Below are 18463 nucleotides of genomic sequence, written 5' to 3' on the forward strand. Positions count from 1 at the left end.
CTCGGAAACTATGAGAGATAGAGCCTTAAAACCAATTCCATTCGATTCCAGTCCCGAAATTGTTTGTACGTTGCTCAATTCTTATGCACTGCGAGTTGTTGACTTTGTACTCTTATGAGAATAGAAGGAAGAGAGATCGGACATTTGTACCAACACCTACACGTCACTAAACACCAATAAAATTCAGAAAAACGTTTGTACCATTTTTCTGAATAATCTATGACTGTTTTTGAAGCTCTCAATGGTTTGTACTTGGTCTCATTATCATGTACAGTAAATTGTTCCGTTTGTACTGCGATGGGAGTGGAACTACGGAAGATGAGACGTTTGTACCCACATCAAAACTTCACGAACTACATATGGAATCCATTACGATGATTTTACGGTCGATAAAAATGGAATCAGGTGATTTGATGAGAATAATAATAATAATCATAATGAATAATTTTCGGTGGTACAAACGAGTACTAACGATTTAGAAGGTATCTGTATGTTTTCCTGACGTCCCTCATACATTTAAGATTTTAGAAGGGGGTAAAGTATTGAAGGGGTTGATAAATGAAATGGAAAAATATAGTACATACAAGTACTATCCATGCTGAATCCTTGCTCATGAAAATTTTTTCCGTACCTTCTTTTCCAATGCTGCACGATTTTTCCCGCACCCCTTACGCCTAGTTGTGTAGTGTTCAAACGAAAATGAATGTGGTACATTCAATTACTCACTGAGTACAATCGATACTATAAGAAAAAAAATCGATTTATCAAGCTTCGACTCCAAGTTCACACAGCTCTAACCTCATATAAACAAATCATGCAAAGTGGCAACTCAGTACTCCAATGAAGTGGTTTTTAATATTTTTAATGAGCAATCCTCATGATGGCTGAGAGAGGAGCGCACTTGACTGGCACAGCCGTTGTTAAACCCACAATATTCGAAATAGTGGCACAAGAATCGTTAGCATCGACATTAGAACCAGCTTTCAAAAGAGTGTTCTCTGTAAGAAAAATCATTTGCATTTGCGAGAAAAGGATTCCTCGATGAATTGAGGATTTGATACATTGAATCAATCAGTTTTTAGTGACTTGTAATCTTGAGAGATATGGGTGGCTCGCGCAGTGGTCCGACGAGGCATATGCAGTTTTCCATGGAATGCTGCAGAGGTTCTATTTGAAGAATTATGGTGAGAAATGCCATGAAGACATGGAAAGATAATTTCATTTGAAAAGCTGTGTCCTGGGGAATTTTCTACTCAATTCACTTCAATTGAATTGATTTTTTTGGCGTTACAAAATTTTTTCTTTGGTTTACATATTATGGTGTTGGATATCATGGGTGAGGGCATCAATATGCACATTTACCAATTTTTTTTATCACTCCATAAACTAAAAGAAGATAATATGCTGCAAAACAAAACATCGCCTTATTTTTTTTTCAAAATCCACTAAAAAGTGAACAAGAAACTTTGAACTTTCGTTCCGAATTCCCTTGAAATTACCTCTGCAATTGATCATTCAATACAGGTGCATCATTCGCTGAAACATTTTATGGACTTCAGAGGATAGCAATATTAAACTCTAAACCTACAGGGAAAATATCAAAAAGACAGCAAAAATTGTCACTGATATTTCTGCTCCTTCATCCATATCTGAAGGCCAAAGCGAGTCAATTCGAGTTGGACGAAATAGACGGCAAATCTCCGAAAGAGGTGGCGCATAATTCAATGCACATTTGCTAATTTACAATTGAATGATTGTAAATCAGTCAGGGGAGAAAGGGAGAAACATCTAATTACCGGTAAAATTAAAAATTGTAGAAATGGAAGAGAATACTGAAGGCGTACTTCGTGAAGGCCCACAGGATCTACAATTTCATTCGCGAAATGTCTGGAATGTATTACTATTTATCGTACATCTCGGACAGATCCGCCTATCCAACTCCCCTGCTGCATCTGCTATCAATGACTCTTACCTACTCTCATCCTCACGAAGTGATCTCAATCTCAGAGTTACTCAGCAAGTGGAGACAGGGGACTTTCACGACGCACGATGGGGTGCATCTCCTGCAACGAGGGTTCACGAGAAGTCTAGAATTGGGGGCATTTTTCCTGCAATTCGTCAACTGGTGGAATCAGGAGAATTTTTATAATAATCTCATGTCGTTACCTGTACCACCACCACCTCCAGTAAGTCCACAGCTCCAAATTACACTATTGCACTCGATTCAATTCATTAATTAAATCACATCTTTTGCCTTTTCACACGTACAAAAAAATTATAGGAAAACCTCACAACTTCGCTAGAAAATTCTACTAGTCTTTGGCCGATTCTATTTAAAAATTCAACGGAATGTATTTAATAGAAAAAATCAATAGATTTGATTTTTTGTACAATTTATTCTAGTGAGATATTTTCTGCGAAAATGCCTTCTTGTGTGACATACTTTCTACCGAAATTTTCTATCGTATTTGCCAATTTTTTATGTATTTTTAGTAATTAAAAAAATCTGTAAATTTTCGTCCCTGAGATACTTTTCAAACAATTTGTTTAGAATTTTTAGAATTGTCTGTTTCGATAATGTTAAAGCATCGAGTTCTCAATTTTTCCTGAGATAACACTAATTAATTTACACTTTTGCGCAGGTACCTGACATTGCTAGGAGGTATAAAGGCTTGTGCCCAGTGTGTATAAAGTCTCCAAGCATTCCAACTGCCCTTTCTGTTTCAGGGTAAATATAATAATTATTAAATTAGAAATTTTGCATCTCGAGAACGAGTGGTACAGTACAAAAAATTTCTAACGAAAAAGGTGTTTCGTATTGCATTCCACATAAATTTCTGCTCATTGGTTTAATAATTAATTTTACTCGTTGCAGGTATGTCTTCTGCTATCAGTGTATCCTATTAACAATCCAAACCAATGGGAAATGTCCAGTGACCCACTACCCCGCGAAAGAAGACGACTTAATACGTATCTACAACTGACACCTTCAATCAATTTTTTAAACGAAACTCTCATCTATATTTTAAGACAAATTCCGGTGGCTGTGGTACAGTTCAAATGAACAAAAATAATGTCGAAGTATGTATGTATACTATCAAAATAATACATTTTATTTTAAACAAGTATTTCAGTACATAATTTTTCTCATAAATTGTGCAAAAAATATTGAACATAATTTCCATCGTCACTAGCTCCCCCCCCCCACATTGTTTCCAAGCACTTACAGTTGATAAGGCACTTAATGTTAATTGCAGTAATTGTCGTGGATAATTGATACCTACTAGATCACACGAAAGAACAAAAATTCCACGTTCATGATATATTCATAAAAATAAATCTAGTCTCTAGGACATTCGCTGTAAATACTGTGCACAATGGAAGTCCTGTATGGCAAAAGTATTCGAATTACTAAAATAACTAACTCACAAAGCTAATTTACACTGATGATTAATTACACACAATGTCTGATGTTTGATTAACAACTGTCAATTTCACTAGTTGACTTTGTACATAAAACAATTCCCTATTAATCAACGAAAGAGATAAATTGGAATAAATTGTTAATTCAACAGATGAAAGAGATACGCACCTCAACGAATTCCTTTGAGCCGTCGAGCCTGCGTTATGTACACGAGTTTTACGAAAATAGATGATGAGAAAATTTTGAAGATTGTCAAAAATCTACAGCTCCTCGAAGAAGGCAACTCTGGCTTTAGTCGATCCTGACTTGACTTTTTTCAATGTGCTGTATTTGTTTTCACCCATTCTTACTTGCTCGTCGTGCAGCTGATCGAGTTCACACTGTTTCTCACCCACTTTCATCACTTCGATCTCCGATCGAAGCTCCCTCAGCTGCTCCTGGAGGTGTTTGCTCTTCTCCCAGTAGTCCACACGTTCTTTCTCAATTTCGAGGGATAGTTGATCGACGTCACCATCAGCGATTAAATCGTATGACGTTAGGTCGGAGGGGAGAGGGTCTGCGTCTAGTTGGAGGGTCTGCAGGTCTGCCTGGAGGTCTGAGGGAAGCACTTGGGTTGAGGGGAAGAGATTTGGCACCGGCTGTAAAGAAAACAAAGAATTAACCGCACAATTTAATGATTTGGAATTTTGAAAGCATGAGAAAGATCTCATTGCCATCTCTTGAATTCAATTGTCGAAGAATATTTGAGAATTGAATTTTTGAAAAAGTGAATGAGAATGATCGAATTATTTGAAAATTATTGATAATTACTGAAATAATTCCAGTAATTAAATTTGAAAATTATTAATGGAATTGTTGAATCACTTGAGAAAACAAACCGTTATGGCAGCTGTGTATGCATTTCTACTGAGGAACTCCAGTAATTTCTCCTTCGCCTCCTTCTCAGCGATTCTCGCCCTGAGAAGCTCGTCCTTGAGCTTTTCCGCCTCAGCTGCACGCCTCTCTGACTCCTGCACCAATCTCTCGGTCAATAACTCAGCTTCCCTCGTCTTTCTCTCCAAATGTACTTTCTCCTCTTCAGTTTTCATATTGTTCAATCTTATTCGAGTTATTTCTTGTTCGGCTTCTGAGGCTTTCTGACTGAGTAACATGGCCTCTTCCTCTGCTACGCGACTCTTCTCTGCTAGGAGGTCTGCAGTTTCTTCAGACCTCCTCTGGAATATTTCAATCATTAAACATTTATCAAATTGGAAAATTAATTCGATACTAAAAAAGTTGTTTTTAAACATTTCTCCACAGATTCCCGTTCATTTTTACGTACGAGAGCCTCATTCGCCAGACGAATCTCCTCTTGGTACTGCAGGAGACGCTGCTCCATGGCTGCCTTTTCCCTCTCTGCAGCCTCACGCAGCTGCTTCTCCCTCGCCAATTTATTCCTCTCTATTTGTCTCCTAGATTCATAAACAAAATCATCATTTCATATGTGTCAATAGAGATCATCCAAAAAATCAATAAAAATCTGCAGTGCCACATCATTTTACCGTTAAGCGTTATAATCCTACATATGGCCACAAAAATCTGTAAAAATGTATCTAAGACATTTAATAACAAATCATACATGCAATTTCAACAAATTCTTCAGCAAAAATCTCCTGCAGATTAATAGAAGAACGTCTGAAGCTACTATTTTTATTAAAAGTCATTTTAGTGAATGCAATTTCCCCTATAAATTAATATTTGGAAACAAAAATCTATTAAAATAGGTCCAAGACATTTAATAAGAAAACAAATAAGCAATTTTAACAAATTCTGCAGTAAAAGATTTTCTGCATTTTAGTGGCTGAAATAAAAAACCAACAAATTAATTCGTTAATTATTATTAAATATGGCATGGCTCTAAACTCACCTAGATTTTTCCTCTTTGGCTTGTGCCTTCATCTGCTGTACCTCCATGGAATCCGGTTTCCTCCTCCTCATAAATAAATCGTGGTTCCCAATGCACAGGTCCAGAATCTTAACAAATAACAATTGTGCAGCTTTTTCATTGTCATGGTCGTTCAACCCTAAAGCTACCAATCCCATCACCCATCTTCCAACATCAGATTGTTTCTTTACCAGTTTATTCATCCGAACTTTCAAGGAGAAGAATACAAAATTGGGCGATGACTTGTCCACCGGTTTAATCACAAATTTTTTATCATCAAAACTTATGTGACGTATCTCCGACCACGTGAAGGTCGTCTTTGGTGCCAATTTGTTCTCCTTCTCGTAGATGTTGAGGCCCAGTGCTGTGACGCCCAACCAGAGATCAGTTTCTTTCTTATTCTGCGGGAATAATAATTTTTCAAACCTTCGCGGACTCAAATGTCCAATATTTTTGGAGTTTTTGAATATTTAAATCGCTTTAATAATTAAAATTTCTGCACAAAACGAAAATCTTCTAAAAATTCCTGCCAAATTATTTTAATTTATTTTTCAATTTTTTTAAATTTAATTTTTTTTTTCATTCCATGGTGTTTTACTGTTGAAGTTGTTGTTGATGAAAACTCACGCTAATTGGAAAATAATTGACTCCATACATGTCAAGATCCTGAGCGATCTTGAGATACTCCATTTCAGCCTCATCCCTGGACATTCCACGATGATCAGCATACCAAATCTTTATACGATCCTCCCACATCTCTGGAGTCATTTGATACTGGTCGATGACCCTCTGGGGCAGTAGATCCTCACTCGCCAGCATTCCCGGTCGATAGGATACCTCGTCGTAGTCTCCATACTGCAGGAAAAAAAATCGCATTGATAAAAAGCACTCATAATTTGTTGAATGATGAAAAAACAATTCAACGAGAATTGGTTATCAAAATCATTGTCACGAAGAAGTGAACGATTTTAAACGGTAACTACCTTTGCTTGGACAGCGTAGGAAGCCAGTAAGACTGAAGCCTCTGGTGGACAGTAAATATCCATTGACAGAATGGCTTGCTTCACTTGAAGGAAGAACAGATGTTGCGTGACTTCCTGGACTAGTTCTTCAGCCACATCTTCTGGATAGAATTTCGCGAGGAACATAAAGGGAGTGGTTGGCTGCTGGGAAATTCCCTGGTCCTGAACTGTAATTCGACAGACAATTTACAGATGTTGCTAGTAATGTCTTCATTAATTATGGAATTTGAGAGCATTTTTCCTTTCGATAATTGTTGAGGGATTGGAAGTATTCTGGGGTGATTTGGGGAATTGGCAGGGACGAACCTTTCTTGTCAAGTTTGAGCCAAGATATGAATCCCTTGGCGTCTTCATACTGCAGTCCAAAGTACCAAGTCTCTCTTAGTCCAATTGTTCGACAGACCAAGTCAAATAGGTCTCGTCCAGTTGCTCTCCACTGCAATCGGGAGTACATAAAGGTTGGGTGATAATTTATTGGAAGTTAATTTGAGTTTATTTATTTCACAGGGTGAAATTGGTCAACGTAATCTTCATGTGCCAAATTTGTGCTGTATAATTCGTGAATAGAGTTCGAAGATTTCAAAATTCATCAGCATTTCGCATTCATTAAATTCAAAAAATCTGAAGATTGCACGATTTCATCAATAATAGATTTCATCAGCAAATTCTTCAAATTCAAAATAACAATTGCAAGCGAATTTTTCTCAATAACTCGAAAATTACTAGTTCCAGCGAAAAATCCCATAAGACCTTTCTTATAGTTCACAAAATTGTCCACAAGAAAGACCTTTTGAGAATTTCTCTTAAACCCCTCCACTCCGAAGATATTCACAAAATAATCATTTGATTAACTCTCAATCCAAACCTTCTGCTACTGTAGTACTAATGAGTAATATCAAATCGTTTTTCAACATTCCTGGGAGTCTACACCGGAGCTCATGCAACTGATCACAATGAAAACACCAACAAACTATCCACAAACCTCAAGATTAAACTCCAATTCTGCATCCAAAGTGCAAACTTTAACCGGGAATGATTTGCCAGATTTTTTTCTCCTAAAAGGTGGCATTTTGGGTTTCATTTTTCCTCAACCATCACAAAAGACACTGGACACTGTTGACATAATGAGAGTTATGTACCACTCCAGTTAACAAATTGAATCATTCACGATCGAGACATTGCGATTCCCCCGAATCACTCCGAAACGTTCACCCCAAAACTATCTTGAAGTGAATTAAACAGGAAAATCCCTCGTTTCGGGTGTAAACTCGCGATTCGAAAGGGAGAAACTAAAAATATGCAGAGAACAATTGTTTAAAAATCCCGAGGTCGAGCCAACTCTGCTCCATAATTACACTATCACGCCATTCATACATGTATTTTGACTCTTGCCAAGCCAACAATCTTTCCGAAATGAAGAAAAAAAATAACTGAGATAAATATTCGCTCTCTAAATCGCCATTAACTAGGCGAATTTATGTAGATTTCCACGGTAGAATGGAATTTCATTCGTGGTTATTGCACTGAATAAATAGGGATACAGAGGCGAAATCCTCGCACTTCCGCTGGCGATATTCCCGGTGCGCAAGACAGGAATCCGCCATTGCTTTGGCAGTTTTGTGAGGTTCGCAGAGTTTACTGTTTATTTGACTGGATTTAACGGAATAACATCTCCATGTCAGTCACTAAATTACCAAATGTGAGTACTATGATCGAATATTTATGGGATTCTAAACATATTTGATTTTCTGCTTCAATTTATTGCAGGGCAAATATTCATCAATCTAACCTATAGTCGATTTCGGGGATCAATAGAGAGATTACTGAACGTTTTGTAATGTTATGGAAATTATAACTCTTTTTTATTTTGTTTTTGGTGAGAATGTTGGTCTATAAAATCAATTAAATGATATTTGCATTTTCGACAGAAAGAAATTTTGAAATAATTATTTGTGAAGGAGCGTTCAGAGAATCCTCTCCTCCAGAGAATTTTTCTTGTAGGAAATCCAAATTAGTTGATATTCTGGGTCAACCTCATTTTTATTAACGTGAATTCAAGACAAAATGGTTTTAATTTTGTCATTTCTCTTCACTTTTTCATGAATTCCATGTAAGTCTCGGTAGAATGATCTGCTAGACGATTCTGCAGGATAATTCTACCGACATTACTTATATTTTATAGAAAATTCTACAGAACGATCCGTACAAACCGTTTTTGATCACAGATAATTCATCACTTTTTATTTATAATTCTGCTGGTTTCAATGAAAATTTTGCTTCGTGAAGAGCTGCTCCATAGAATAATCTTGAAGATGATCTCATTAACATTTTTCGCACATATTTCCAGCGGTTGTACTACTTCCCAAAACCTAACCGATGGCAAAACGGTATTGGCGCTGAATTACCAGAAGCATATAAAAAATTCTGGCGCGAGTGGAAGCTCCAGACGCCCACTGCAGTCCATTACATCCCGGAGGAGGGAAAGTACAAGTGGGATGAAAATCGCCAGATGGTGTAAGCATCCTTGACAATCTCCTCTTCATCATTGACTCAATATTTAACAATTCATTATGAATCCATAGACTGCCAGTCCAAAATATTCCACTCCCTCTAAAATACCCCAAACAGCTTGATTATGGAATTTGGGGTGGGGAGGCCATCGTCCAGGGCTTCCGCAAGAAGGGAAAATACTGCAGGAGAGTAGCCAAGTTCTGGGTGCCCACGCTTCGAAATTCCGTTGTTTACAGCGAGGTTTTGAACAAATACATGAAGACTACTGTGACAATGAGGACTATTGATTTGATTCATGAACATTATGGCTTCGATCACTATTTGCTCAAGGTATTTCCGAGGGCATTGACATCTTGATGATTTCCTGATTATTATATTCAGATGAAACGTATCCTTTATTGCAGACACCTGCTTGTGACTTGAGATCACTGTTAGCTGTTAAACTCAAGAGGGAAATTTTGATAGCCTTGGCTGATAAAACGTTGTATCCAGACGATCCTGAGAAGCGAGAAGAAGTTTACAACAAATATAAAGATTATCTATCTGCGGTGAGAATTTAATTCTTTGTTGTTCAATATTACGGAGTTTTTGGAATTTTGCAATTAATTAAAAAAACCTCAAAATTATAAAAATGATGAAAACATTTCGAAAACATATTCTAGTACACGAGAGAGGAAATTGACTGGTACGGTCTGTCCTACAAAGATGCGACTAAAAAGTGGATAGCAATGAAGGCGCCTTCCCTGGAGCCAGAGCCATTCAAGATCAAATACAGATCAGAATTAATTGCTAAACTAAAAGCAGCCAAAATTGCAGAGGCTGCTTATGCAGAGGTTGAAGAATCAAGGTAAATAAGAATTTTTAGATTAAAAAATAGTAATCATTCTCGTTGATCTTCACTCGTTTTCTTCTTCTCTGCAGTAAATCCTGGATTTCTAAGATTAATCCATTCTCAAAAACTCCGAAGACAGAGTGATGAAACTCAGCATCTCCAATGTAAATAAACAATAGCAAATAAATTGCAATGAAGAACAGTTTCATAACCAAATCAACAATTTATTCATACTGATTTTATGCAGTAAGGATCCCAAATAATAAACAAGTTACACCAAACTATAGCTTTTTTGTGGAACAACAGAATTATTCGGCACAAATTCATCTAAGAAAATTGTTCTAACAACGATTAATTGACAATTCAACTAAATGTTCATGAAATACTGCACTCGAGGTCCCCATCCTTGGGCAAAAAATTCAGTAGCGATGCGATTGCCCTTGTTATGTACGTCATTGTACCATAACTACCACTTGGTGCACTGTCGTAAAAGTGTTGACAAATGTATGCAGCTCCACCGCACAGGAGTGTTCCCAGGGGTGTTGTTTCACGTTTCTCCTTGGGTTTGGCACAGCAGAGTGTTGCATCGCCATCAATTTTCACCTGTCAACAAATTTTTCCTGTACTTTGACCCTTCCAGAACTAAAAAAAACTCGCAAGAAGAATTTTTATCAAATAAAATGACGAAAAGACGACGAGAAATGTTGAAAATGGAGAGAAATATCGAATTTCGATTTAACAATATCTTCAAGACTCATTTATAAATATTTTTATTTTAATTATGCATTGGGTAATTGTGAATATTCTCGGAATTATTTAGAGTTGACAATATTCTTGATTTTGTAATTATTGACTTTTGACAATTTTCACAGTAATTTTTTGCAATTTTATTAATGATAACTTTGTAAAATTCATTCTAACAATTTCCATATGAAAATTCTCGTGGATTTGTCATATCCTTTTATGCATAAAACTAAAGTTCGAATTTTGAAAATTAAATCATTATAAAGTTATCCCAAAAAAAGTTTGTACAAAAAATTATCGAAATTATTGAAAGCAGAAAATATTTGTTAAGCATAAAACAATGATCCTCACCTGGTCCTCCAGGAAGATAGCATTGGCCTTATGCACCAGATGTTCCACAGCAATCAGCCCCCCCAGAGAAGCCACAACATTGTACTCAGTGACTAAAGTCAGTACCATGAGTGCCTCCACAATGAGTTGTCTGTACTCAGGCTGAGGAATAGTATTGAGAACTGTTTCAACAGCCAACGCGAACTTGAGTTCCCCAGAGGTCATCTCCTGCGTCAGGTTCTGCGGGAGGACTTTGCCCTCGATGACGAGCCCCTGACAGCGCTCGAGGACATGCCAAACCCTGGGATAGAAGTCTCGGGGGACCCTGTTGAGCGCCCCATCGAGTCTTCTCCTCCTCAGCCACTGTCCCTGCCTGTCAGGCTCCATTTCGTTGCCATCAGTTTGATCGACATTCAGAAGACCCCCTATCTGGGATTTCTTGCTGAATCTGGTCGATTTACAGGAGATGACTGAGAAGTTTCCACGTCCAACACTGCTGATTGCAAATTCCTTGCCACTCATTATGTGATGAAGGAGATTCTTCATTTCGAAGGGGGACAGATTCAAAAGATGCTCCGAGGCTTCCTCACCAGTGCAAATTAACGTTCTAGACAGTTCTGTTGCCATTACTTGGATTATCAGGCCAACTCTGAGTCTCAGCATCTCGTGGAACAGCTGGGGCTCTGTTCTTATGAACATCGCGAGGTACACAAGCAGTTCCTGGGTCAACATTGCTGTACTCTCGTCGTCTCCGTAGGCCAAGTGAATCAGGGATCGCAATTCGTTCTCTGGGAGGGGCGCTATTATCGTGTGCTCATTGACAGGTGGCATTCCCACTGTCACTTGCTTCTGACGCACCAGAAGATCAGTCACTGCTTTCGCCAGATCTTCAACACGTTTCCCCAACATTCCTGCTGTGTGACGAACTATCCCCCACATTTTTTGCTGACAAGCCCGCTCGTACAGGGATTTCAAGAGGTCTTTCACCAGAACGGGGTGACCGTTCTCTACCATTCCTGTGTGGAATTGGAGACCCTGGGAGTCGACCTGAAGGGAGATTGGCGGTTAGAGGGCCACTGGGAATTTGGGGATTTTGAGTTTATGGGTACATACCACTTTCTAGTGTGGGGTTTGCATTGGATTTAAGATTCAATCGTTAATTCATTTTGGAGTTATGCGGGGAATGGAAATAAATGGAGCTTTTTCATGGGTAACAAAATTGAACATTGGAGTTGATTCAATTTTGAACTATATTGACATTCGAGACTAAAGTCGCCTGAATTTTCATTATTCTCAAGTATTTTCGTGGTCGTAATTGAAGTTAATTTTTTAATTAGTTGAAAGTTGAAGGAAAAAACACATTGTCTTGAATTAAAACAGAATTTTTGTCGGGATTTTCAAATTTACCAACAAAATTTAGAATTGTAGTCGTTTTAATCTTCTAAATCAGTTGAATGTAGACAAACTACGTGAAGCTGATGAGAATTTTAAATAATTTACAAAGTCAAACAACAGTTGTCTTAATTTTCCTAATTTCTATTCAATTTTCAAGAATTGGACTGAAGTCTCAGTTTTAAAAATCTACAGAATTCGATATCAACGACCCCATTAAATATTTCATATTTCAACAATTTTGTATGCAATGAATGTAATTATTACCAGATATTGTAAGATATCTCCCTGCTCCTCGAGACTCTCGGTCTCCCTGAGCATCGCCATGAGTTCTTCAACTTCAGTATCAGCGTATTGTGTGTCTGAGGGATTTCTGTTCCTCAGTGGCTTTGGAGACGTCTTCCAGGGCATGACTTCCTCGGTCGGCGAGGGTGTGCGGTTGGTTCGTACATTGGGTGATGAAGTCGGTGACAATGTGGTCGTGTCAGTGACTTCGATAAAGGGATTCGTTGACAGTACCACTGAGGGCCTTCGATCCTCCCCTGCCATTCCCAAAATTTCAGCTGAAAATTAATTTTATCGAAATTAATAATTAATTTTGCAAGAATTAATAATTAATTCGATTAAAACTCGTAACTGATTTAACGAAGATATTATCAATTCAATTGAAATGGAGATGTTAGAAGGGAATATCCTAGATTAGATATTAATTTATTCAATGATCTTTTCAATGAAGGACTTACGCTCTTGAAGAATGATAGGAACTGCCGCTGCAGGCACATAGCAAATGGGTTAGTTATCCAGATTATTCTTTTGGCTAATGTCCAGGCAACATGCAATCATTCCAACTGTAATGGATCAACTACCAATCATGCTTTTGTGTTATTACAAACTTACGTTCAACTGCGATGGACCTCGTTTTTTTAATTGCTCCTTTAACGGACATCCTGCGGCGTAAGTTTTTACCGGTCCGGATGGCTGGACCTCTCAGGAGGCCTGCCCTGTGGGGCAAGGCCCGCATCATGTGTTCCTCCAGGTACTGATAGACCTGATGCATATTTTGGAGGTAAAAACACTCGCTTTCAGGTGTTAACATGAGTTTTATTAAGGCTGTTTTGTTTTTAGCTCAAAAATAGTGACAAAAATATGTGTAAATAATATGGATGAGTGTTTTTTTTAAGAAAGAGGAGAAAATATTATATCTGCTCTAAAATCCTGGAGAAAAGTAGAATTTTCACCGAAAGATTGAGTTTTTTTCAATGAATTTCTGAATAAATTAGCATATTAACTCAATTAACTCCTTATTGTTTAATGAATTGATGAAGTGCTACAGAAAAAAGCCTCAATTCACCTGAGGATTCAATTTATCCGGTCGTCCATCCTCAGAACTCCCCAAGAAACTCAAATTCGTGATACAAGAGGTGCTGAGAAAATCGTTCATATTCCCCAACGAAACACGAGTTCCATTGATGTATCCACTCTTCAGCTTCTTCATCGTGGTGATCATGGCCAGTGGTATTTTCCCCTGATCTATAACCCACGAGAGGCACTTGATGATGAGAACAATCAATGAATTTTGCGGCATTTGTTAATTGAAAAAATGCAGAGGGACGCTTCAGAGAAATTAAAACATTAGTGGATCTGTTTTTGCCAGAGGTGATGAGTCCTCTTTTTGGCATACCTAGGTGATTATGGGTAGCAACGAGTGTCACTGTTGGTCTTCCCAGCATTTGCTTCCAGTTGATACCGAGAAAGGCCAGATTGGTGGTAAACGTATCGGCGAGGAAGGCAGCGTCATTCGTCACGTAGAATTCATCGGCGTCAAAGTTCTATCATGCACATAAAAATAACGCACACACACACGACTAAATATCCTAGGCAAAATATCTCGAAACTCATCATCTCGAATTTAATTGATCACTGTTCAAAATTTTTTGCTGAAATTTTCGGTACAATTTGTGGAAATATCTGTCACATTATAGTTACACTGACATTCAAATGAGAAGCCAGGAAAATTCAGGTGAATATATTCGTGAATTTGGAATTAATTCTCGTCTTTCTGCGGGTCAAAAATTTTTCATTCCATTGAATTTTCAGTTGAATGTGAAATTTCATGATCTTCTTCCCCTTAAATCCATTCAATGTCAATTTCTTCAGAAATACTACTCAATTGCCCACGATGTTTCAATTTTTTCCTTTGCAAATGTGTCTTGTTTTTTTTCCTGTTCATTCTGAAATTGAGTGATGACCATGGATTTTTCCCTTTCATGCTGAATAATTTTGATACAAGTTCACCAATTTTTTAAATGAAATGTGAAAAAAATTCTCTATAATTCCACTGAAATTTCAAGGAAGTTCATCACAGAAGAATCAAAATTTTATGGAAAAATCGAGGGAAAGTGTGAATTTCAGGTTAATTCTACAATTTTTAATCAATTGAGCGAACTTCATTGAATTTACAGTGAAATTTGGAATTCTATTATTTTTCTCTTCTCAAAATGACGAGTCACCTGTCGATGAAATTTCAATTTCTTTCCAACAGTGATTGAGTGTTATTCCAGTCTGTCTATTTTAAATGAAAACCTCGCGTGCAAGCGAATGAGTGTTATCACAATGAATGAGAAAAAAACTGAAAAGGAGAGGTGAAACTTGGGATTGAAATTAAAATGTTAATGTTTATATTATTAAATTGCTTCGAAAATTGCAGAAAACCCCAAAGGGAAATAATTAAATCCAATCTTAACAATTTACCTAGATGAATGTTCTTGAGTGGCATGACCACGAGTGGACGACCTAACATATTCTGCCAGCTAGACTTCAAGAAATTAATTTCACCTTTGAATATGTCGATCATAAGCTCGTAATCCGATGCGATGTAGAAGCGAGTCATATCTGTTAACTAATATCAACGGGGGAATTTGGTTTTTGATAATACAGTTGATATACACCAGAGAATTACAACGTTTTGCCATTGACGATGAGAGTTTCGAATTAATTGAATTGTATTTATCATTTTTGGTCTCTTACCTGTGGTGTGAATGCAAATATTCGATCGTGGAGGGAGTATAGTTTACTTGTGCTGAGGATTCCAACGTCTCGGGATTTTCTGCCTGATAAACCCAGTTTTCTATTTCTTCCTGGAGAAAAAAAATTATGAGTGAGGAGATGTATATCTGGAAATATTTAACAATCAATTCATAATGAATTTCAATAACTTCAATTTTCTCAGTAAATAAAATAAGTGGATAATTGCATTTTTTTATAAATGACTAGAGTTATTATTGCTAATAAATTAGCAATGTACTTCCAAATGAATTCTCTTTTTGAAATTCTCATTTCACTATTTTCTTCTCGTATTTTTTATGTTGTAGTACAATCATCAATTGAAATGTCATTAAAATTTGGCGTATTATTGTGTTCTGTCAAATGATTTGAATTAGTTTCCAATTTTTTAATTTTTTAATTTTTTTCGAATCTGTATGAATTAATGAAGATGTAAAGAATTAATGGAACATTTCAATGAATTTCCAACAGCACATCAGTCCTAATGGGTCGACCACTTACCTAAATAAGTGTACAAATGGCTCAGTACTTTGGCAGGCTGTACCTCAATAGGTGCGACTTCAGCAATTGTTTGAACATGTATATCATGTTGTGCGATTTTTTCTCTTATCTCGGCATCTTCAGCAAGGATAACAACCTGGAAATCACCCCTCAGAATTAGTTCAAACGTACCACAAATTGGACTAAAGAATCCTGACTTCTTAATAAAAAACAAATTGAAATAGCAAACTGGCAAAACGGTTTAAGTCCTCTTATCTCCCAGTTGACATTTTGAGGAATATTTCCGAATCTAAGGGAGATATCCAAATTTTCGTAATCACATTTGTTGTAGCTCTCAACCGGCTCTATAAAAAAGGTTATAACAAAAATGTACCCATGTCCCTTACTTCCCGAGATATTAATAGAAAACTGGCCAATAGTCAAAATAGACTTGAACCATTTTACCACTTCGCTACTGAATTAAACAAAAAAGGTTAAAAATGAGAGCGCAAGACCTCGATCGAGCCATTCCCGCAGGTAATATTCAAATAATGCAAAGACCGCAAAAAATCCGAGAATGAATCCCTCACCTGCACCACAACATCAGGTTTCTTCTCGCTGCAGAGTCTCCTATTAAGCGGATCAAGTTCGCCAACAGCAAGAAAGCCCTCCTGCAGCAGTTTCCCCAGAATATAAAGCGACTGGGCCCACTTGAAGGGGCACCTCCCCAAGGCCTCCCTGGGCTGGCTCCCGGGCTCGGCATACTCCGCAGCGACATTCTCCTGGGCCACCGCATACAACTCGGGCACAAGCCTCATGCCATCCTCCGACTTGACCATGATCTCCTCAAGAGCCTGCGTGTACTCAGCGACGACCTCCTTGTTCCCTTGAAAGCAGTAATCGAGAATGAGATAGCAGAAGAAGAGAGGCCACTCGCACTCGATATTCTCGAACATCCTGAGCTCCCAGGGCTCGTAGTAGAGCCTGTTGGGATCCTCCCTGGGGGTTCTGTAGCCATCCCTCAGGAACCTCTTGCAGCCGTACTTCCCCTGGAGCTTCTTGGTGATGGCGTCCCTCGTCAGTTGAATTAAATTCGGCTCGTCGACAGCGAAGGCTGGAAAACTGATGATGGAGAGTAGTCCACTGTCGAGCTCCTTGGAGTTGCTCTCCCTCGGCAGCATGGACTGCAGGACAGCCTGGCACTTCTGCGCCTCGTCTGCCAGCACATGAATGACCGAAGTCGGCCCACCACGTGCCCCAAAGAGATCGAGCTCGTTCATCGCCTCCATCGCAGCCTTCGCCATCCCAATGCTGCTGGCATTCAGCTCTGGAAGGCCGTGATTTGTCTTGTCCCCTCGCTCCCAAATCCCGTAGTCTGGCGTGCAGTACGCAGACTCAATGTAGAACACCAGGTTCTGGATGAACGCAACTTCGTCCAGGTTGAAGACAATCTGCAGTCCTGAGGCTGTCATCTGCGCCAGGACGAGGAGGTAAAGGGAGACGGCGTCGATCTGCAGGTGTCCCCACTCGTTGTCACCCACCACTGACTGGCCAGTTGCTGAGCTGTACTTGGCGTGAAGGGCGTCCAGGGGATTCTGAGTTATCTTGAACTTCTCGACCTTGTCCTTTTGCTGCATCATCGCCATCAGCAGACCCCTCATCAGCTTCACACAGCTCTGCTCCAGCTCGTACGTCTTGGCTCGATCCTCGTCGACGTCGGCGATCTTCTTGTACGCCATTGACAGCCCCCAGACTGCCAGGATGCAGTAGATGTTGTCCCTTATCCAGGCGTGGTCGATGTCACTGCTCGCTGGGAACAGACCTGTCACTGGGTTCTGGTAGTTCATTATTATCTTCTGGACCACTCGCTGGTAGTAGTCCAGTCGCACTCCTGAGTTACTTCGACTCCGCATTTTTATGTCCGTGTACGCCACGATTTATTGATTGAATAATTCGATGTTGTTTGATTAAGTTTAAGTCTAATTGCTGTGGGCTGGGGGTTCGTGCGGGAGGTTAGATTCACCTTGGAGTCGATAATTGAGGGGACGGGGTGACGAGACTGCTGCTGGTTGTATTTATTCTCAACACTTTCCAACTCTTCGACGATCCATTTTTCATTCACTGACGTCTCATCGATCGCTCCATTCGCATTTTCATTCGCAATTAGGGGAACAATGTGAAACGAATGTCAAATGAATTACATATTTGCACATTTTTTGTCACGTGACGGATATTCGAAAATAAAAAATTTTTGCCGGCCGTTGGTAAGGGAGGGAGCGAGGAGAGAGCGAAATAATTGGGGAAAATTCAGGTATTTTAATTAGCTGGAGGGCTTTCTTGGATTGAGTAATGTTTATTGCAATTGGTTAGTGTGTGGTGAGAGGTTTTTTTAATATTTTTGAGGGGAATTTTATCTATTGATTTGACCGCCGTTGTTACTAGTTGGCGGGAGAAATGCAAGATGGCGGCATCGAGTTGTTGACGGTACGCGAGAGTCGTTCGAGTCGCGGGTTTTTTTCGTTTTACGGGTCTTGTGTTTACTTTTGAGGTGATTGTTAATTAGTGAGGGGTTCAGGATGAGGAGAGGATCGTCCGGAACGGTGAGTATCCCATTTTTTACGCCTTGAATTTACTTTTCAGGTGATTGTGGGTGGGATTCCACAGGGAATGAACTTGGGGGGAGGCAGGGGCTCCTTGAATCGTTGATATCTTGCGATCTAATGGGGCGATTGGGGTAAATC

General features: G+C 38.8%; 4 protein-coding genes across 10 annotated transcripts; 2 read left to right on the forward strand and 2 right to left on the reverse strand.

Annotated features, from left to right (window-relative positions):
* Nucleotides 1-770: 770 nt before the first annotated feature.
* On the forward strand, nt 771-3128 carry LOC107038383 (peroxisome assembly protein 12). Its single transcript, XM_015257450.2, has 6 exons — nt 771-1000; nt 1076-1184; nt 1525-1709; nt 1818-2186; nt 2643-2728; nt 2876-3128. The coding sequence occupies exons 1-6, from the start codon at nt 878-880 to the stop codon at nt 2982-2984; spliced, it is 981 nt and encodes a 326-aa protein (XP_015112936.1). The 5' UTR covers nt 771-877; the 3' UTR covers nt 2985-3128.
* On the reverse strand, nt 3093-7913 carry LOC107038382 (merlin). 2 transcript variants are annotated; one of them, XM_015257449.2, is made up of 9 exons: nt 7353-7912; nt 6677-6806; nt 6332-6537; nt 5976-6203; nt 5540-5749; nt 5331-5437; nt 4746-4875; nt 4303-4638; nt 3093-4062 (listed from the first exon to the last, which is right to left on the reverse strand). In XM_015257449.2, the coding sequence occupies exons 1-9, from the start codon at nt 7449-7451 to the stop codon at nt 3685-3687; spliced, it is 1824 nt and encodes a 607-aa protein (XP_015112935.1). In that variant the 5' UTR covers nt 7452-7912; the 3' UTR covers nt 3093-3684. The 2 variants fall into 2 exon arrangements, with proteins under 2 accessions (XP_015112935.1, XP_015112934.1); XM_015257448.2 differs by having other exon boundaries at nt 5331-5749; nt 7353-7913.
* On the forward strand, nt 6798-9929 carry LOC107038384 (39S ribosomal protein L28, mitochondrial). Its single transcript, XM_015257451.2, has 7 exons — nt 6798-6828; nt 7906-8069; nt 8718-8884; nt 8953-9211; nt 9286-9429; nt 9544-9728; nt 9803-9929. Exons 2-7 carry the CDS (start codon nt 8046-8048, stop codon nt 9855-9857), a joined length of 834 nt encoding a protein of 277 aa, XP_015112937.1. The 5' UTR covers nt 6798-6828; nt 7906-8045; the 3' UTR covers nt 9858-9929.
* LOC107038381 (probable phosphorylase b kinase regulatory subunit alpha) lies at nt 9917-17939 on the reverse strand. 6 transcript variants are annotated; one of them, XM_015257441.1, is made up of 11 exons: nt 16313-17939; nt 15744-15879; nt 15207-15316; nt 13861-14008; nt 13531-13709; nt 13077-13227; nt 12923-12949; nt 12447-12742; nt 11901-11906; nt 10809-11834; nt 9917-10316 (listed from the first exon to the last, which is right to left on the reverse strand). In XM_015257441.1, exons 1-11 carry the CDS (start codon nt 17633-17635, stop codon nt 10089-10091), a joined length of 3630 nt encoding a protein of 1209 aa, XP_015112927.1. In that variant the 5' UTR covers nt 17636-17939; the 3' UTR covers nt 9917-10088. The 6 variants fall into 6 exon arrangements, with proteins under 6 accessions (XP_015112927.1, XP_015112926.1, XP_015112931.1 ...); XM_015257440.1 differs by lacking the exon at nt 13861-14008 and adding an exon at nt 14931-15078; XM_015257445.1 differs by lacking the exons at nt 12923-12949; nt 13861-14008 and adding an exon at nt 14931-15078.
* Between the last annotated feature and the right edge of the window lie 524 nt (nt 17940-18463).

The sequence above is a fragment of the Diachasma alloeum genome, unplaced genomic scaffold (assembly GCF_001412515.2).
Source record: "Diachasma alloeum isolate Michigan unplaced genomic scaffold, Dall2.0 Dall_scaffold_00280, whole genome shotgun sequence".
Lineage (NCBI taxonomy): Eukaryota > Metazoa > Arthropoda > Insecta > Hymenoptera > Braconidae > Diachasma > Diachasma alloeum.